The sequence below is a fragment of the Magnolia sinica genome, chromosome 9, assembly GCF_029962835.1.
Source record: "Magnolia sinica isolate HGM2019 chromosome 9, MsV1, whole genome shotgun sequence".
In the NCBI taxonomy this organism is placed as follows: domain Eukaryota; kingdom Viridiplantae; phylum Streptophyta; class Magnoliopsida; order Magnoliales; family Magnoliaceae; genus Magnolia; species Magnolia sinica.
In genome coordinates, this window is record NC_080581.1 from 88,460,547 (window position 1) to 88,482,569 (window position 22,023).

General features: G+C 40.4%; 2 protein-coding genes across 3 annotated transcripts; both read right to left on the reverse strand.

Moving 5' to 3' along the window:
* Positions 1 to 785: 785 nt before the first annotated feature.
* Positions 786 to 2,056, reverse strand: LOC131255336 (F-box protein At3g07870-like). Its single transcript, XM_058256037.1, has one exon. It carries the CDS (start codon positions 2,054 to 2,056, stop codon positions 806 to 808), a length of 1,251 nt encoding a protein of 416 aa, XP_058112020.1. The 3' UTR covers positions 786 to 805.
* A 4,712-nt stretch (positions 2,057 to 6,768) lies between these two features.
* On the reverse strand, positions 6,769 to 21,799 carry LOC131256003 (uncharacterized). Of its 2 annotated transcripts, XM_058256993.1 has the most exons (4): positions 21,609 to 21,799; positions 13,574 to 13,662; positions 10,422 to 11,929; positions 6,769 to 7,167 (listed from the first exon to the last, which is right to left on the reverse strand). In XM_058256993.1, the coding sequence occupies exons 3-4, from the start codon at positions 11,606 to 11,608 to the stop codon at positions 7,053 to 7,055; spliced, it is 1,302 nt and encodes a 433-aa protein (XP_058112976.1). In that variant the 5' UTR covers positions 11,609 to 11,929; positions 13,574 to 13,662; positions 21,609 to 21,799; the 3' UTR covers positions 6,769 to 7,052. The 2 variants fall into 2 exon arrangements, with proteins under 2 accessions (XP_058112976.1, XP_058112975.1); XM_058256992.1 differs by lacking the exon at positions 13,574 to 13,662.
* Positions 21,800 to 22,023: the final 224 nt, after the last annotated feature.

A 22,023-nucleotide genomic window follows, 5' to 3' on the forward strand; every position in this document is an offset into this window, starting at 1 on the left:
TCGAACCACTCCATCGATCGATCAACACTATTAAATTTGATTAGGACCGATTCAACTTTACAACTTTTAAGGTTTCTTCCTTCTTTCCTACTCTTAATTATTTACCGATCATATGGTTCAGATCTGAACCATCCATTAGCTGCCACCTTTTCAAATTAGTCATGGACCATTAAATTGAGTCTATAATATATATATTTCAATACCTGTTTTATACAAATCCTTCCTTGGTATCATTTTGGCTCACTAGAGGATCAAACTCATCTAGAATTTTGGATACAGATTTAGATATATTTCAGAATTCACATTGACGACGAAGATCAGGTCTAATACATCCAATGATCCACCGCAGAATTAGATATATGATTCAATGACTATAATTAGATCTGATGAATGTAGCCCACCCGTTGATCAGATTGATTTGGAAATTAGAGCCCTCATACATTTTAGCCTTAGCGATCGTATGATCATTCAAATCACATCTAGAACAACCAGATGGCACCAAACCAATTTATATGACAAAGGATTCTGCATAGATCTAACGTCTCCACAACCAAAGAGTCTTTACCGAACAACTAACTGAGTCATTGGATTTATGTGGGCCACACCTTGGTCTCAGACGGTTGGGAATTCGTGAATACAACTAGCAATCAAGGATCCCCACATACCCAACGTGGGTAAACGGTTCCATGGAGAGAGAGAGAGAGAGAGAGAGAGTGTGTGTGTGTGTGTGTGTGTTTTTATTACAGAAATTAAGTAATATGGTAATGCTAAAAACAACCCAGTGAATCTGTTCCTATACTTGTTTTCATCTTCTCTTTCTTTTTGCAGATGGAACGCGCCTGGCAGCGACATCATTTGCTTCCACATCATCTGGCCATGAATTGCCACGGTTGACAGAAACGAAGCTCCCCACATGAGTAGCAATATCCACTGTGCTATATTCAATGCATCCACTTCTATGAAAATGCGTTTCATAGACTCTTTTAAAAACTCTTTCTTCACAACTATAAATGGCTTTTACAACAACATCTATGCTTGAACGATAGTTCAATGCATCAAACTGTCTACACCATCGCTGAATGATAGCTGCTTTAACCAAAGACGACTCCATATACCAAAGATTCCATGGCGGAATATCTTCCCTAACCTCTTCAGTCCAAGACTCCTTCACATTGTAATCCTTCATTATCCAAATATCTATAGATTCAAGCAAATTGTTAGAATAGATTATAGAAAGGCACTTGTTAATCGTCGTTAGACACATCGTATAGGAATCATTATCTAGGTCTAATTCTTCCGGACATGGAACCACGCGAAATTTCTCATCACTTACATCCCATGCTACAATTTCTGGAATGGTTGGATTGAAATTAAGCTCGATTATCCAATGAAGAGCTCCATGAATGTTTATGGGCTCGGAGAAAGTCCGGCCGGAGAATGATATTCTTCGACATCCTACGCTTCCTATACTTCTCCATGCACCCGACCCAAGTGTGTATACCTCAGCCATGAGATCGGAAGCTACACCACCTTTCTCAATATACATTAACCGTATAACTTTGTATTCTTTAGTCGTAGCATCAAAACCAAACCCAGGTATGAACCTGCGATTCTTGGATTGGGCCCACCGTTGCGGTAGTGTGACATGATCTCTGGTGACTGGATTGCACACGTATATTGGGTTGTTGAAACGATCACATAAACATAATAATCCGTCGCAAGATAATATGGTATCAAAATTGATATGTGGTTCAAAGCGTATGGCGATTGGGTCCGTTGATTCTATGTTGAGTGTGTGATCTTGACCGTTGTCGGAATTGAAATCGAGCAAGTATAGATGCGGAGGATCACCTGGGTGGGTATGAGCTGTATAGACTAGGGAAGGGAGATCAAGTTGGGATGCTCGGGTGAGGTGCATGTTAGCAAAGTAAGGGTCTTGAAGGATTATGGTACGCCAGGTGGTGCATACGCCTCTGCATTGGAAGAGAGTCTTGAGAGAGAGTCTAGAGAGGATGTCGATCAGGATCTCATCTGGTAGCTTATCCATCTCAACCATCTCAACTATGTTGAGAGAGAGAGCTTTCTTGAAAGGAAAGAGACAGAGAGAGGAGAGAGAGATTTTCTAACGGAAGAATAGCTATGTGTGTGTATATAGACCGATTATAAGGGAATCAGTTTCCTAAAAGGTAAGAGGGAAACGCTGCTTTTTCTTCTTCTTTTTTCCCTAGTTGGTCCACCAATCTCCAAGTCACATCCAGCCCATCCATTGCATTGGCCCCTTAATTCTCTTAGATCCAAAAATCCAGCTTGATACATAAGTCAGCTGGGCCTCATATGGGACACTGGAGAAGAGACGGCTACGGTAGAAATCGATGTTTTGTGTTAGGGTAGTAGTCATATAATACTCACGCATGGACGCGATGTAATCCGTCTATCTAAACAATAATGCGCTGATTACGCACGGCAGGGGTAACAGCTTAGTGTGTGAGGCCCTGATCCTGATCGTGAGGCACACCTCTATATATCCATGCCATTCATCCGTTTTTTCAGCTCATTTTAGATATAGGTATTGAAAATTAGACAGATCCAAATCACAGGTGGACCACATCACATGAAAACAGTGCTGATTGAACACCGACCATTAAAACTTCTTTTTTCCCTAGTTGGTCCACCAATCTCCAAGTCACATCCAGCCCATCCATTGCATTGGCCCCTTAATTCTCTATGCTTAGATGCAAAAATCCAGCTTGATATATAAGTCAGGTGGGCCTCATATGGGACACTGGAGAAGAGACGGCTACGGTAGAAATCGATGTTTTGTGTTAGGGTACTAGTCATATAATACTCACGCATGGACGCGATGTAATCCGTCTTATCTAAAGAATAAGGCGCTGATTACGCACGGCAGGGGTAACAGCTTAGTGTGTGAGGCCCTGATCCTGATCGTGAAGCACACCTCTATATATCCATGCCATTCATCCGTTTTTTCAGCTCATTTTAGATAAGCACACTGAAAATTAGACAGATCCAAATCACAGGTGGACCACATCACATGAAAACAGTGCTGATTGAACACCCACCATTAAAACTTCCTTGGGCTCACTGTAATGTTTATTTTCTATCCCACCAGTTGAATGAGGTCACACAGACTTGGATGAATGGAAAACGTAAATAGCAACTTGATCCAAAACTTTTATAGCCCCTCAAGAATTTTTAATGGTGGGAATTCAATCCTCACTGTGGTTCACCTGAGATACGTGTCTTCCTCATTTTTGGAACCCAACACTAAAATGAGCTGGATATACAGATGAACGGTGTTGATATACAACACGTACATCGAGGTGGGCCCACGTTCAGGGCCTCACCGAATCCCCGTCCATAAGAATACCGTAGATCGTGCTTATCAATTTGGTTTTCTAATTTAATTAGGAAGCTTAAAGAGTTTCCTAATTTAATTAGGAAAGGAGATGCTTTTTTATCCTAATTCAGTAGTTAGGTGAATATGCATGTAACCGACGCAGAGCCCCTGGAGGCGTAAGCTTCGAAGGGCCACCGTGATGTCCTTGTGACATCTACTCCCTCCATCAGATTCTTCGGATCATATTTCGACATGAATCTAGAAAGGACGCGGATTGCGTCCTACCCCTGCCCGTCTCCATCTGGGAACGGGCAGGAGCTTTGGGTGGCCACCGTGATGTATGGGTCTTATCCACACTGTCCATCTATTTTTTCCTTATCATTTAAGAGTATAAGCCCAAAAATGAGGCAGATCCAAGGCTCAAGTTGCTCAAGTGAACTACATAATCGGGATTAAACTCTCACCGTTGAAAAATTCTTGGGCCACAAGTTTTGTATGGAGCTGATATTTGTGTTTCCTCTTCATCCTGGTCTAACTTTATGAATAGTTTGGATGGCAAATAAACATCACGGTGGGCCCTAGAAAGTTTCAACAGTGAGAATCATTGTCACCGCTGTTTCCTGTGGTGTGGTCCACTTGAACCTTGGATTTGCCTCATTTTTGGGCTTATACCCTAAAATGATACCAGAAAAAAAAAAAATGGATGGATGGTGTGGATAAGACCCATACATCACGGTGGCCATTCAAAGCTCCTGCCCGTTCCCAGCTGGGGTTGGTCGAAACTCAGTGAACCACAGATAGAAACAGTGGGCACCGACAGCCCACCGTTGAAACCTTTTCAGGGTCGGGTCAATCGAGGCTGACTGCATTACACTCAAATGGGTCAGGTCAGCCTTGGGTTTGGTAAATTTTAAGTGGGTCAGGTCGGGCCTACAGATAATGGGCCATGGGTTGGGTTCTGATCAGAAATCTTTGCCTGTTTATCAAATGGGTCAGACTTTTGGACAGATCTCAGGCATACACAATGTGCAATCAACGGTTATGATCAATGTGGATATTCCTGTGGTGTGTTCTACTTGAGCTTAGATCTGCCTATTTTTTGCGATTATATCATAAAATTATACGAAAAAATGGATGGACGGTGTGGATAAGATCCATACATCACGGTGCCCACTCAAAGTTACTGCCCGTTCCCAGCCGGCGTGGGCAGGACGCAACCTGCGTCCCACCAGAAGCGATGGAATGAAACCTTTTCGCGGTCGGGCCAATCGAGGCTGACTGTATTACACTCAAATGGGTCAGGTCAGCCTTCGGTTTGGTAAATTTTAAGTGGGTAAGGTCAGGCCTACAGATAATGGGCCATGGGTTGGGTTCGGATCAGAAATCTTTGCCTGTTTATCAAATGGGTCAGACTTTTGGACAGATCTCAGGCATACACAATGTGCAATCAACGGTTATGATCAATGTGGATACGTGGGCCAGGTCCTTGTACCAATTTCCTTTCTTTGAAGCTTCCAAATCTATGATTTTTGTCTTGATTTAGCAAATTTTTACACAGATTGGCTTTGGTGGAGTTGAAATTCGGTAGGCTGGCAGAGTCAGAGAAAATAGGTCGAGTAGACAAAAAGTTGGACAAGTTCTGTATGTGACAGATCGATAATGTGAATCAGCCAGGTTTTTTGCCTATCTGAGTCAAGTCGGACGAGTTCCTAATTGACTAGTTTTCAAACAATGTGTTAAGTTGGCGACTAGAATCTGAACATTGCCAGAATTTAAATAATAATAATAAAAAAAAAAAAAAAAAAAACTGTGTTATCATGCTTGGGATGCGGACCCTCCCTGGTGATTGGTCCACCTCAACAAGGTTACATTTTGTATTGACAAAATTAGCCCAGGAATCACTCAGGTAGACCAACCAGCTGCACTCGGTTCCTTTTCTCAAGTGTTTCACAGTGCTTAGGAACACTAATGGCCTGATTGATTTTTGAATGCTGGTGTAAATACCCTGTTTGAAAATCCTTGAGAATTTCTGCCTTGAAAACCGGTTTAAAAGTTGTAGTTTAAATTTTTAGACCTCACAGTGAGGTATATGACATATCTGTTCCATCCATCCGTTTTACCACTACATTTTGTGACATAACCGAAAAATTATGTAGATCCAACACTCAAGTGGCCCACACCGGAAGAAACAGTGTCCCTGAGAAGTTTTTAACGGTAAGCATTTGATTCACTTTTTTTCTGTAGCGTGGTCCACTTGAGCTTTGGATATGCCTCATTTTTTGGCACACATCCTGATGCAGTATCCAGTGCATGATCAGGCGGTGGTCAACATGAACATACCCGCCCCAAACTCCAGACAGATCCACCTATCAAGCTCAACACATATATGCCAAATAAAGGTCAGTATTTTCTTTCCAATCATCCACATTCATCATGTTAGTTGACCCTGAACTGATTCATGGGCCGTGTTTGTCATATCCCCCCCAAAAAAAAACCCCAAGTAACAGACTTGTATCTTATGTACATATGCTAAGTTGGCATGTCTGTGTGATTCACCTCTTGAATCTCCACTCGTGTGATTTTCCAATTCACTGGTAAATGCAGTGTAAATGGGCAATAATTATTTCCACATATAATCACTGCACTCTTCCCTATATTTGATTTGACCGCTTATAATGTAAAATCGTAAAGGCTGTCAAATATTCGTGGGTCCCACCGTGATGCATGTCGCTTATCCACACCGGTCAAAACATCAGTATTCCAATAAATATATCTACCAAAAGAATCAGTAAGAACAATAGCAAAACATACGAGAACGGATCATAATGGAACCCACGACATCAACAATGCAACACGGGGTCAAAGTAAAACTGAAAAACAGTGTTCACAACATCCTGATAGTCAAAATAATATGGTCATTATCTTTCCGTGTGTGTGTCTATATATATATATATATATATATATATATTATACACACGCGTACACACACCCCACACACACACGCACACCGTGGGATTTCACCACTGATGGGTACTCGAACCCTTGACCCGGTGTTGAAACTCCTGGGAGTCTACTACCCGGGTAAGAGGAAGGACCCTTATATATATGATCATTGATCCAATGCAGTTTGTATGAGTAAGGTCCATGATTCTTGCCCTTCATTTACTCTTGAATGTTGAAAGTCCAGTATTTCTTTTTTCCATAACCATCTACCAATCAGTGGGTCACAACTGTCCCACCAAGGAGATATTAAGGGCACAGTCCACCCATTTCAGTGTCCGTCAGATCAGTTGTCTAGAGCACCGACCATGGACCCCACTTGTACAAATGAAAATCAGAAGATAGCATACATATCCTCAGGTCAAGGATCATATAATTCCTCCAATCAAAGATGGCCCGAACAAATAAAGTCCCATTAATGTGCCTGGATATTCTTTAGACTGAAATCTGATGAAATACCAGAAATGCATAGAACTCCAATGGAAAAGGAGACTTGCTACTCTAATGGAAATGGAGACTGGAAGTGAAATGGGCTAAATGACACGCCACCTGCTTCAGACAAGCATTTTCCCACATACATATGGAGCAAACAGATCCACTGTCTATACAACCACAATCCAAATGGCATTTCTCTTTGAAGTCCTAGGGTGAAGTAGATTTTCACGCTTCAAGTCGCGTAGATTCAAATAACAAATTAATGGGACTCCCAATCCTTCAGCTTCTTGCTCCCTTTTGGCTTAGTTATTTGTGCATTCATGCCGACCATTTTAGCATTATATTTCGCTCGAAGAGGATCATTGTAGGTCCACCTGAAAGCATCACAGGAAAAACCAACATCAAGATTGATGTAAGGATAACTTTTCACTCAAAACAGCTTGGCACAAAAGGCCTACATATATACATTATCAATACTGTGCAGCAGCAAAGAGCAGCAACCGAAGTAGGCATGGCTTATGCTTTCACAATTCCAAAATGACCCCTTTATCGACATATTTTGATGAGAATAATTGAGTGCATTTTAGTAATGTCATATATCAGGGGGTTAAAAGGGGATATACCATCCACTAATATCAAATGGGAATAGCTGGGGCATTTTAATGATCTTGTCATGCCCATGCTAATACTAGACATTATACCTACCCCATGCCCATGCCCATGACTCAAGGCCAAAGAATTACACAACCACCCTCTCTGGTTGTAGTAGTCAAGATGGGGGGGCTGGAATTGAATGCTTTTATTATCTGTCTCCACCTTCGTTTTTTATTTCTTTTTCATTTCAATTAATGTTTTATTTTGTCACAAAATTCCTCACAATGTCATACTCTTTTCTGGATTATCAATGCTGATTATGAGGAGATTGCAGAGTTGCAGAAGTTTTCTTGAAGGCAGTACAACTCTCTTTCCTGTTACGGTTTCCAACGATAGATTAGCTTTCACGTATGCCTGCCCTGAATTTAGCCTGCCTAATATGGACATATCGTCCATGTGTTTCCACAACCATAACAATGAATTGGTGGGTCTCACTGCATACGCACATCATTTGTGCCTTTTCATAGTATAAACAGGTATAAAAGGTCCATATATATATATATATATATTCTTCATCATCATCATCATAACCTTATCCCAACTAGTTGGGGTCGGTTACATGAATCCTTTTATGCCATTCCACTCTATCAAGGGCCATATTTTGTGTTAGGCCATCGGTCTTCAAGTCTTCTCTTACTAGCTCCACCAACGTCATTTTGGGCCTTCCCATTGCCCTTCTAGAGCCTTCAACTTGCACCAAGTCATAACCAGTTAAGTTCTTGGTCTCCATTGCACATACCCAAACCATTTAAGCTACTTTCCCTCATCTTATTACCCGTTGGTGCTACTCCTAAGCTCCCTAGAATGCATTCATTTCTAATTCTATCCTTGTCTTGCCACTCATCCATCCCAGGTCCCAACATCCTTATTTCAGCTACACTCATCCTATAAACACGTTGTTCCTCAATTGCCCAACATTCTGTCCCATAAAGCATGGGGTGGTTCTGCTTCATGTTACTCCCACATAGTGTTCAGTTAGCCCAAGTCACAGCCCCCTTACATGACCATAGGTAGTGGCAATCCTCTACATATCTAGAAAAAATCAGAAGACAAGGCACTTTAAGTTGTAGAACTTTCGGTGCAATAAGGGGACACATTGTTACAGGATGCTTGCATCTACGGGACCAGAGGTCATCAATGATCGAAAACATTTAAAGGACAGGCCTCAAGTTTAAAGGGGATCTGCAGGGGGAAAAAATAACTTTTAGATTGAAATATTTCAGCCTCTATGATCTTATTCTTTGAATATGGACCATCTCCATTACCAATGTTTTGTATGCCAATTTAGGATCTTATAATCTTGAAGAATTCCGAGGCAATCACTACTAGCTGTAGATCCCACTGGATCAATGTGTTGGATCGTTGAAACATGGCCCTACATCCCAGAAATCTAGTCCAGAAGTTTCGTATAGCAATATATTGGAATGTTCTCCAGAATTGACCAGTGAAAATACGGGCAGCATTCCTGTAATAGTTAGCCACCATTTTAACAGAGTTCCGGCTCATCCTTCTCATATGTGACACCCATGAAAGGCTATCCAGACAATCCAAATTGTGGGGGAACATGTCTAAAATCACACTGATCAAATTATCCTAACCAATCGTTTGATGGCCATCAGATGGATGGTCAAAATAAAATTTTGAGGCAAATTCAAATTGCAAAATTGAACAGCTATCATTGAATTCATGCTGTAATTGTTTGTTAAGCTTCATCGACATTTGAGCTAGGATTTTGAATGCAATGGATTGCCGTGCAACTATACCATATGTAAGGTTAATAAGTCAAACTATTATAGATGTCTCTCTCATCAATAAGGGCACAAGGGGAATTACATAGATTTGTTATTTTATTTTATTTTGAACATTGAATTAGATAGAAATTTAACATCAGTCTTTTTTATTTTCTTCGACCTATGGACCGTTGAGGAATTATCTTTTCAAGGTGTGGGATGGGAAGGAATATAAATAAAAAGAGGGTGCAGATCAAACGGGAAGCATTGTGAAGGGGATATTTGGTCATTATCCCTTTTTTAGGGGCTGTTTTGATGTACCCCAGTATGCGGACAGCAGACATCCACCCGTAACAGGAACAGCAAATGACAATCATAAAATATAGTGTCAGTGTCACTAAGTGCGTCTGTACTAGCCCACTTACCAGATTTGTCATGCTCACACGTGCCATTGTGCCACAAATGTGCAACATCCAAGGCGCAATCCAGGGATGCCCCACCATGTAGACATGCTGGCCCAGAAGTCAATCTGTTCTGCTGATAAGATGGGCTACATGTACAAGGACCACCTGTCCACATAAAAATACTTTTCTTTTAAAGAACCACATCCAAGATACATGTCTGGCCTACAATATTGGACTGGCACACGAGTCAATCTGGTCAGCTCGTAAGGTGGGCTAGATGTACAAGGGCCAACTGTCCACATCCACGATACATGTCTGACCTACCAAATGAGCAGATGGGCCTAATTTTAAAGCCATCTACACATTGGATTCCAACTGATGACCAGCTTAGATCTTGCATAAATGTCACCCTGTTGGCACATGTGAGCAGCTAGTACCTGTAAAACGTACCCCTGTTGCATTTGTCCGAGATACAAGATCCCTGCCCTCCATTGATGGTTTGATTTCGTCAAAGCTTCCAATCAACGGTGAATTAGTGATGAGATGCTTTCTATTATGGGTGTTTAACAGAAGTTTTAAGGGTAAAAAAAAAAAAAATCATGCATAATATACTACCCTCATATACATGTACAACTAACTGAAATAAGAGACTAGTTTCCGGATCATAAGAAACTGCTCAATACATAACATAAAAGGAAAACCAGAAAGAAAACAGCAATCCATGCTCTGAAGAAAGTAATGCTAATCTAATTCATGAAATGATGATGAGGTATATCTGAAATGGAGCTAATATAAGTTTTGGAAAGTTGAAAATCACAAGAATAGGAAAAATGCACTCACGGATTGTTCCAATCGGTCGTATCCTCGTTTACAAGATGGGTCCACTTAGTCCTTCCACTCCGCCCAAAGTGCTTGACTTGCATGACCTTGGGCAGTATAGTTTTGTCCATCTTATCTTCACCAGTAGGAGCAGAGAAGTCACGCTTGTAGATCTCGTTTGAACTGGCCGTTGCCACATGATCATCCACATCTGATTGGAAGAAGGCACCCTTGTGGTAATACTTCTGCATAAACCTCCACTTCTGCTTGGGTGGAGGAAGGGGCTTCGGATTCTTCCTCTCCCATTCCCTACGCTCTTCCTCCGTCATGGTTCTCACCTTATCGATCTCTTCCTTCTCCTTCAGCATAGCCTCTCGGTCTTCTCTATCCCTCTTGATCCTTGCAATTTCTCTAGCCTTCCAAGCCTCATACTCCTCTGCTTCATTAACCTCGTCATCCGTCTCAACATCAGCATTATTGGCCTCCACGTCCAAATTCTTTTGGATCTCTTCATCCTTCCGTATCTCCTCAACAACAATCTGTTTTGTTTCCACCTTCCTCAATTCCAACCTCCTCTTTACCAACTCCTCAAGTGCCCTTTCTTCCGCTTCAAGCCGCTCACGCTCAGCTATGGTATCCCGCTCTGACTTAGGGACAAAGACAGGCTTTATCATTGCAATACCCGATTGTTCTTCTTCAGAATCAGTTTCATACTCAGATTCCTCCTCTTCCTCTTCCTCTATCTCCTCCTCCTCTTCTTCCGGAAGAAGTGCAGCTTCTTCCTGCTGCTTCTGAAGCAATTTCTCCCTGATTCTTCTCCTCCTTTCCTCCAATGCATCCTCATCCTCCTCCTCAAAATCCAACCTTTCTTGCCTCCTGGTTTCCTCCTCTATAGTCGAAACAATCTCAGCTTGCCGGATACGCCGATGGTCAGCCCTCACTTCTTCTTTATTGTCTATCTTACTCTCAGCCAGACGACGCAACCTGGGGTCATCCTTTGCTTCAACATCCAAATCATCCTTGCTAGGAAAAGCTTTCTCAAGCGCAACAGCTCGAGCTGTTCTAATATCTCCATCTTCTTCAATTTCATCTGCCCATTCAGGGGCTTTACCAGGCCAATACCTTTTTACCTTGGTCTGTCCAATCTTCCCTCTAAGCTTATCCCTAATTGCGATTACAGTATCGTTAACACCTGCAGTCACAGACATGATTCTAACTTGCAAGTACAGACCCAACAAATGAAGAGAGGAAACCCGAATGCTGCAAGAGGCTTTCTTGAAGATCCTCCACTAGGAATCAAAATTCAATGAAAGATAACCCCCAATTTATTTTCTCGATTTCAGTATCTCATAAGCAATCAGGGGGAAGCCAAGGAATGCTAATAGTCCCAATCTTCGCAAACTCCCTTATTCACTAGTTATTCCCAGGTTTCTATTTCTTCTTCCAAATGAGTCCAAGGGAAACCACAATCTTCTGAAAATCTAAGTTAGGTTTCAAATAAACCACGTTCTTCAATGCCCATTTTCATCCTGCCCAAAAAAAAAAAAAAAAAAATCAAAAAGAGATGAAATTTAGAATATTGAATATTGAATGATGGGTTTTCTGGTCGGCCCTACATCCATAAAAATGGGGTTCAAATTTGGTTGATCCACAAGGATAAGACAATCCTAAGAAACATCTCCACTTTAGGAAAATCTTAATAGCCCAATGGACTGTAAATGAATGATTGGCCAGCTGTTGGCATCCAACAGGAAATAATCCATTAAAGTAGGATTTTTCCAATGTGGATATTTTTGAGACAGCTAATTCATGATAGCATCCAACAAACAATCTGTCGAGATCAGTGAAAAATGGAACTCAACTCTGTATTTCGTGGGCCCAAAAAAATACATAGCTTTGGGCAGCCAAGTATTGTATATTTCCTTTTCTCTAAAACAGGAACCATACAATGCATGATCAAACTAAACAGGATTTTCTTTTCAGCCAGCAAAAGAAAAGGTGGGCCAATCTTTCAGCAATCTATACATTCTAACTTCCATGCTCCAAATCAATAGGTTTCCTAATTGGAAGTGGATCATTAGCTAAACCATTCATTTTCAAGCCACCAATTAGATAGTCAAATATCAACCAACAACAGAGTTTTTTTTTTTTTTTTTTTTGAAGGATGACAGCTCTTCTATTAATTAGCTACCAAGGCAGTAGCCAAGGTACAAAAGAATTCCAGTATAAAATTTACATCCAACAGCAGAGATCTCTTGGACATATCAGATATAAAACAAGGCCCCACCAGACAAACAGCCTCAATCATTGAAATGGGGTTTAAAGTAGCATCCAAAAAAGGGTACATATTGCCCGATACATATGGGTATCACCCATGAACGATATGGGTGCACTGGCACCATACCAGCCCAAAATAGCCCGATGCAGAGCGATACAGAGCGATACAGGGCAATAAGTAGCAGTATAGGTGGCGAACAATACTTTACTTAACACACTCATTTCAAACCTTGGGCCTCAACTACATAGTTTCCGGGCCAAACGAAAAGAAAAAAGGAAATAATGCTTTTGTTTTGTCTTGTTTATATTGGGGATCTTTCATCCATGATCGCAAGCTGATGTTCAAACGAAACCTATCTCATCCAACAAATGATGCAGTGGCAAAATTATCACCGACTCCACCCACAAAGCCAAGCAATACACATTGAGCTATGGATCGGTGTGTATATTCACCAAGAGACTTATCCCCTTGTTGGAATGCAAAAATCTCTTCAAACAACTTATATGTACGAGAGATGTTTTTATCGAATAAATATGAATCTAGTAACACATCCTATACCTCCTTTACGGTACCTCATTAACAAATGTCTCCACGCTGTTCTACAACCACGTCATGATCCGACCTTTTTACTAGATCCACTTATCATACGAGATATCACTTTCATCTAGTTTCTCCATAGGCAGATATTTTTAATTTTCCTTTAGCCATCAAAAACACTTAAATTGATCCAGACCACTGGAGATAATTTGCCCCAGATGAATTTAGGAGCCCAGATCTAGTTTTATAGTGTTATTTGAACCCCTAAAAAATCAGATGAATTTAGAAGCCCAGATCTTTGATCACCTCTTCATCTCCATTAGAAGAAGAAATTAAAAAGAAATACCACAATGCTTACACGAATGAGGGCCGACTCTTCTAGATATAAGAACACTCCATTTGCACGATCCATACGATCTACATGCTATGCTTGACGAAATAATCAGCCTACACATTCCAACCAAACGTAAGATGAGCGGTGATCACGAACACAACAATCACCCTCTCATATGTGAATCATTACAAAGGCCCGACACACCAACAAAAATAATAATAATAAGAACCCTTGGTATTTTGGAGAACTTTCGGCACAAGGAAGATATAAAGAGCAAAGAGAAAAAGAAAAAGAAGAATTTATGAGATTGATGAGATAGACAAGAAGAAACCGGTGGAAATCAAAATAAAATCCGCACTCATACCATGTAAAAGTCAAAGGAAATAGAAAAGGGAAAGAAAAAGAATTGAGAGTCTATTAGGGCTACCCGCCCTATTCTCTTCCTATTTTATAATAAGTCAAAAAAAAAATCCCAAAACTATCCCTCAGTCACTTACAATATGACCTTTGAATATTAAATGTACCTATTTAACTAAATAAAGAAAAATAAGGACTAAACTCAAGACTAGGTGAGCCATGCTACTGTATGGGCCCCTTATTACATTCATCAAGGTGGGTCGTACAGTTGTACAGCCCACATCCACGGTTATTACCATTAACAATTTGAGGACTAGAAACATGACCATTAGTTTATTACATTTGTTTCTTATGCCTTTGAGGAAGCAGTACATCACTTGTTCCATCACTGAGTTCTCAAGTGCTCTGTGGTTCAAACTTGGTCTCTAGGGTTAATGGGGCAATGCGTTGGCAAATCCGCTTTGAAAAGAAGAGATTTTTATGGTGCTTTCCTTGCTCAACTCTTTGTGACAAAGCAAATTGAATGAGGATGGATCCCAAAGTTCAACAGTAGGAATCCTTCCATTGCAACTCATTTTGACTTTACTACAGTTAATTTGATAATGACAATTGAACCATCTTAACTACTTGGTTGACTCACATGGGTCACCTTGGTGACTTTCGAACATGGCTTGACAAGTTATTCAATTTAAGTTGATATAGCCATGTCTGAAGTCTTTTTTACTATGCGGAAAAATTAACCCGACCTGAAAATTAGTGGATTTGATTTTTATTTTATTTTTTTTTCTTTTAAAGGCAACAACGTTTCATTAAAAAGCAAAGAAAGGCCAACTGCACAGCCGAGATTACAAGCACACATGACAGGGCATCATCTATAACACAGCTTACTCCACTCTCTGAGACTCTAAAATCTGATTTTTGAACAACCCTGAAAGGTTTCACCTAAGTTAGTTTACACATGACTTGCTCAATTCAAAACTAGAAAAGAACTAGCATCTAGTCAAGGAGCTTGACGTCTATATGTTGAAAATATACTCAATTGTCTAATTCATCCCATTGTCTCTCCAATTTCCTTACTCCAATTGAAAATTCGAACTATAGTTACACAAATTTGGCACTTCAGGAGTGGTTCAAGATTGTGTAATTCCTAGATGCTTCAGGTTGTAAATGTGCTTCAGGATTGCATAATTCTTGGATGCTTAAGGTTGTAAAATAGCTTGTTTTTTACAACATCGTAGATGTATACGGTTGAAAAATAGTCAGTGATGTTCTGATTTCAAAATGTCATGATTATTAAAAGGTTTGGGTTGTTAAGATCTTAAATCCTATAATATCAGATGCTTTGTGCCATAGCTAGTTTATTTTTCAACTTTTGTGGCTATTATTGCTGCTAATGGCAACTAAGCTCGAAATTAACAATTGGATTTTACAACTACGATAGAGGCTTTTGTGCCTCTAGGCTCTAACCAAATAAAAACTCAATTAAAGAAAACCTTAACTTTCCTAATTTTCTCAATTTTATGAATTAAAAAGGGAAAAAAAGAAAAAGTGGAAACCCAAAAATGCACAGAAACTTCTCTTGCATATTTTCTTTTCTGTTTTTGTATAGGCAACTAAGATTTATTACAAGAGGCCAAATAAACAAAACCCATCAAGCTAATGGATAAGAAAAGCCACTAAAAACTCAATTAAAGAAAACCTTAACTTTCCTAATTTTCTCAATTTTATGAATTAAAAAGGAAAAAAAGAAAAAGTGGAAACCCAAAAATGCACAGAAACTTCTCTTGCATATTTTCTTCTCTGTTTTTTGTATAGGCAACTAAGATTTATTACAAGAGGCCAAATAAACAAAACCCATCAAGCTAATGGATAAGAAAAGCCACAAAGGAGACAAGGGATGGGATCATTGCCAAAGTGTCTTCTTCAAGATTGACAACTGGTTGTCTCCATTTAGCCCAGCACTAATTACAAGATACACATGGATCTCATTCCGAGTCATGAAGCATCCCACATTTTCAGTTTTGAGCTTCACATGCAGAAATTTTGGGGTCACTTGTAACTCCTTGGAATCTTTGGGGCTTAATCTTTGATTACAACACAACTTGTATGAACCCAAAGTTGCATGCATGGTCTTGGGTGCTTAAAATTTGATCTTATTGAGTTGTTGGTAGTTTTCTGTGGAGTCAACATTGGTAAATTACGCAGAAAAAAAAAATCGCTTCAGCGCACGAATCTGATGGGGAATGGGGCCACCAATGGGATCCTCTGCCCAAACAGAACCTAAGATTAAGACATTTGTCAGTTATCTCATGGATTACAACATCTTACCAAGATCAAATACATGCCTGTAATCTTTAATGCAGGCATAAGATTGAAGGAGAATCAATTCAAATGATTTCTGCTATTCAATGGGCTCTTGCGAAAGAATTCCACAGCACTTTTATATCAGACTTGGAAATTTTTGAAGTAACCATGCGGGTAACTGAAAGAAGGAAGTGACATGTACAACTTGGAAGTCCTGGTCTATTTAAACATAGAATTAAATGTTGTTGATAACTCCAATGGGACAATGACTATCGGGTATTGGTGGTTTGTTGACAGATGGTAAAGGAGAGATCAATCAGTGTTCTTAGGTCTGAAATGTTGATGCTCATGAGTCACAGATTTGAGGATTCCAGAGAGGGGCGTCAATGGACCGGACTCGGGCTTGAAAAATCAGAATTTTGAATAGGGTCGGCCTGATGGCCCCACCCCGAAACAGTTCAAAATCCGAGCCTAGACCTACCCCAGGCCCGGCCCGTTGACAGCCCTAAGGGGGTGTTTGGCGCGTGGAATTAGATGGTATTAAGTGGGAGAATTGCTTTTTTTGCAATAAATGCACTTGTCGGTGGATTGTCTCTTAATGCCATGGGAGTGACAACAGGGAACACTTTATCGTGATACAAAACTTTCATGGCCATATGAATGTTTCAACGGTGGTCACTCAATTCCCATTGTTTTCTCTTGTGTGGCCCCCTTGAGTTTTAAATCTACCTCATTTTTGGTCACTTACCCAAAAATGATCTTATAAAACAAATGGATGGGGTGGATTCCTCACAAATATCAAGGTGGGCTCCACCTCCCTTCCCAGCGTAAGAATGATGGGGACATCATGCGCACACGCGCACTCACGCCGCCCCCCCTACGCACGTACGTACGTAGAAGGAGGACCCCACCATCGATCTGGCTCGATGACGACGTCCAGGGAGGGCCTCCTAGCTAGAAGTCAAGTTTTGGTTCAGAAAAGTAGCCTGATAGTCAAGAAAAGCCCACCATGGGATCTCATGATCGTGGCCCACTCGTCGAATTGGTTTTATATTTTAGGTTTTGCTTATTATTATTATTTAGAACATCGTGAACGCTTTAGATTTTCTTGTTTGGTTTTTATTTTAGTTTACTTCATCGCCAAGTAATAGGTGTCGCACATAGTGCGAGTTTTTGGGTATAGGGTTCTCCCTATAAATAGGCACCCCTTGCAGTTCTTTTCATTCATTGAAGTTAATAAAAAGTTTCTGCTTTATTTTTCTGCTCTCTTCGTGAGTTGTAGAAGAATTCAAAAGTGGGTGTGAAGCCCTTCCTTTTCGAAGGGCTAACTACCGTAGTGCGAAGCCACATCGATCCCAATTCACCCCATCTTTCATTATCTTTTTTTCCATCTTCCCCCATCATCCGTGCTTCAAATTTGTCCTTTTGTTGCATCAAATTTCTTCATTACAGCAGGTTTCCAGATTTCGGCCCGCAAGCGAGCTGAAACTTCGGCGGAGCATCACACACAAACCGTACATCGAATCGAGCTGAAATTTGGGGGTTTTGGAGTCCATCCCTGGCTGACCAGGGCCAAGGTGGCCTTTTTCTGAATAGTGGGTCCCACACATGTGCGACCGGGATCACACGCATGTCTGTCTGGGCCATTGTTGCTGTCCACACGCAGGATCATCTTTTAGCTCAGGTTTTTATTCTCTTTTATCCTCTCATAGCCGTTTTTCATGAATCCTAACCCTAGATTACATGATCCCTAATTGATTTGCCCTTTTTTATCACCTTAGGGTTCCTTTAATTGAAATTAGGGAATCCCTTGGATTAGGGACTGAATTTTATGCATAAGTAGTTGATTTTATTTCCCTTTGACATCGTTTGGTTTATAATTTTTATTGGTCCAGTCCTAGCCTGTGTCGGCTTGGACCCGCATAGATTCCCCTTTTTTTAATTGTATGTTTGGATTTTCATGTGGGACGTGGAATTTGTGTGATTATTTCTGAATTGGTAGGATCTAAGCCTGAAATCTTGCATATCATATTTAATTTTCCATGTCCTGCATCAAAGAACTTCCTAGCTCATGCTTTTAGGAGAAAATCGCATGGATTTCGCAAATCCTGGTTGAATTGCGGAAAGCCCTCCCTAACCCTCCCTACTCCATGCACAGGATCCAATGTTGGAAACCTACGATGAACCAAACAGGGATGATTTTTCAAACCAAGGGATTTAAAGTTCCATCCCACTTAATACCATCTAATTCCATGCGCCAAACACCCCCTAGGGCTTATACTACAGTTAGATGAATAAGTGACTTGGTAGGATGCACCCGGTCTATTGAAACAAAGAACTGAATTTTGTTAGAAGCTCCAATGGGAACCATGACTATAGGGTATTGGTGAGTTGTTCGGAGATATGATAAAGAGAAGATCAATCAGTTTTCTTAGGCCCGAAGTGTGTAAGATTGATGCAAATGAGGCACAGATTCAGGATTTCAAAGACGGGCTTAGGCTCTGATAAAAATGCACAGGTGAATTGAATTGCAACCCTTTAGTTTAATTAAGAGGAAATGACAAAGACTGAGCAGTTTCCTAATACTCATAATGAGCAAGTCCTCAGATTGCAGTTGCTTTCCTTTCAAGTCCAACATGACAGCTACATGATTACAATTTGGACCCCATTATATCATTACAAATGCTAAAGAAGGCAATTGTAATTTGGTCAGTTCCACTTTGTTTGATTAATTATTGCAACTCACTTCGGTGGTAATCCAAACACAATCTTCGATTTAGGTGAAAGACACTCTCAGGAGGGAGAATTCTTACCCGATAAGAGATCCCGCTCCCATCAGGATTTGGGAGGACACATAGTGCATGGTTCAGCCTCTCTTCTTGGCCTTCCCCGGCCCATATGGGATAAGAAAGAGAGGCGATGTAACTAGCTGGCATAGGCCCAAGATATGTTAAATCATGCGTTGTTTGCTGCTAGTTTTACAAGGCTAGATTTCAAAGACTACCATTTACTATTTTTGAAAGACTAGAAACGTTGATTTTGAAGATATGGTTGATGATTTGAAGATTTTTGAAAGATTTTGGGGATAATTTTTTAGATTTACTTTCACTATTTTTAGGCTAATTGACAAAATCGTTGTACATGAAGGTGTTGCTATTTTAGATAGATTAGATTAATTTGAAATCAATCTAATAGTTGGACAATCATAATTAAGATTCACGGGGATTTTAGTGTCTTTTAGGATCTATAAATGAGGTTGTTCGGGGAAGTGGAAGGCACTACATCTTCCGAGTTTTGTGAGGCTAATTTTAGTAATAACTCCAATGAAGTTGTCCATCTCTCTATATTTTAACATTCTTGTGCCTGTTGTGTTGTTTGTCCATTCTTGCAATTCGGATATCTTGGTCTCTTTTTTTTCTTTTTCTTTTTTTTCTTTTTTGAGAATTAACAAAATTTTATTGAGAAACCCTGACTTGGCAAAACTAAGACAGAAGATTACAATCCCTAATGGATATCTTGATCTCTTTTACTCAATAACCAGATTGCACCACTACTATCTTAGTTCTAGAGAGGAGGTGATGATTGCCCAACGTGTGTCCTATGTGAGAGATCAGATAGTTTGTCTCCTCTTTTCATATCACTTTTTCTGATGAGGAACTTGAGAAGTTTGCCAGCCTTATGGATCTCCTCCATAATTGGAGCTCATCGGTTGGGGAAGGGGACTGATGAGTGTGGAACACTTAGTAACCAGGTCACTTGTTGGTAAATTTCTTCTATTCTACTACAGCTTCCGCTTACCAGTCTAGAAAGATGGAAAATTCATCATCTCTAGAAATACAAGGGTCCTCCCTGTGTTCTAACCGTCAGGTGTCCAGTTTGAACAAATAAGTTGCTCAGCAATTGCCATTTATAATCTTAGAAGGAAACAAATAAATTTCAGGATGAAGAATCAGTTACCACTTATTTATACATTGCAGCTTTTTGCAAGGTATTCCGTAACGGTAACAGTGGCCGTAACGGCCACCACTATTACTTTTACGATACAGGGTGTAATGGCTGTTATGGGGCCATAACAGTTGTTACGGTCTCTTTGTTTTAATTACCAAAAAAAAAAAATGAAAAACTTGTATCAGCCACATAATGGACCATTACGGCCTTTACAGGCGCATAACAGACCGTTATGGGGATTGTAACGGCCTTTACAAATCATTTTTTCCGTAACAATTGTTACCGCCTTTACGACCCCATAACGTGTAATGGTTGCCACTGTTACTTTTACATAATGGCTTTTACAACCCAGTAACTGCCTTTATGACTGACCATGCTTCTCGCTCTCAATTGGTGACTTCTTATTTTTTTTTGCCATGGCATTCTAGTTTTAGTGGTAGAAAAAGGGTAAATTTTATGCTTAAACTACTTGTTGTACTCTGGTCAACAGTGTCTACAAAAACAATAGCTTATTTTGAAGCAAGCCGAGCTTTCCACTTGCGGCATTAATGAAGGAAGAGTGTGACTGGGCCAGGTCTTGTAAGGCCCTTATAATAGCTATATTTTACTTTTTAAAGGAAGATGGGGGAGGTTGGTTTTTAGATGTTTTGATCCCATAATCCACCATCATTGGTTTTGTAATTTTAGCCTTTTGCTCTCTAATAAAATATCACTACCCCTCGAAAAAAAAAAAAAAAAAGTGAGTGAAGGACATTTAGGCCATCACCATGAGCTGATCTTGGGTCTTACCTTGAGGTTATACCCAGGCTTAATTTCAGACCTGAAACCTAGCCCATTGATAGGCACCTAGCAAATTCCCAACTTCTCCTAATATAATATCCAACCCAAAAAACCCTAATTTCACCCCAAATCTTCTCAAACCGAGAGGAGATTTTCATGATATATGGCCCACGTCTTCACACAATATACTTGGTCTTTCAATTCTGACAATCCACCATGAATAGACGCATGCCCCCGGGAATCTCCTCGACTGAACGATCCCAGTAACAAATATTAGGACCTTTTTTAGTTGAATACGGACCATCGGTTCTATCTTTACCTAATACTGTCCTGTCCAGGAGAACTTTGAGGCAGAGCCCATCCACAGAAGGCCACAGCATACCAATGGTTGGATTACCAAACCATGGGCTCCACTTGTAAGAAACGAGAAGCCGTGTGTATGTGCAAAAATGCAGGGGCAACATATCATGTCATTCCAAATTCCAACCAAGAACTCATAAAACCCGAACGAACAGCAGCTTTAACCCTAATTTCTACCACATCGAAATTCTCCGTCTGTAACTGATCATAATTTCTGTTTAAAAGACGAAATTTCTAAAGTGAAATGGAAGTATTTTAATCAAAACCCTAACCCTAGAAATACCAGAAAGGTAGAGAGAGAGAGACTTACGGTATCTGTCGATTGCGATTATGAAAAGATTGCAAACAAAAACCGTTCTCGTCTTCGAATGGAAAGGGATTGAGGGGATAATGCAATGATAAGCAAGCGTCTCCCGGCAGCACGGACGGCTCTTTAACGGTCGCGACTGGCTGGTACCCAGACGCGGATATCCTGCAAAAGCCTTTCGCAGGAAGTTACTGCGACGGGGGAAACGGATTGGCTACTCCCCTGCCACTAGCCCGGTGGCGGGTTGTCGATGCTCCGTGGGACCCACTATGATTTATGTGTTTCATCCATTCCGTTCGTACATTTTTATAGATCATTTTAAGGTTTGATCCAAAAAATGATAGGGATATAAATACCGCGTGGACCACACCACAGGAAAACATAGTGATAGGATATCCATCATTAAAATCCTCCTAAG

Coding starts and splice junctions, on each gene's coding strand:
- LOC131255336 (XM_058256037.1), bottom strand. CDS start 2,056: ATGGTTGAGATGGATAAGCTACCAGATGAGATCCTGATCGACATCCTC.
- LOC131256003 (XM_058256992.1), bottom strand. CDS start 11,608: ATGTCTGTGACTGCAGGTGTTAACGATACTGTAATCGCAATTAGGGAT. Junction 7,168..10,421: donor ACGACCGATTGGAACAATCC/GTGAGTGCATTT, acceptor TGATGCTTTCAG/GTGGACCTACAATGATCCTC.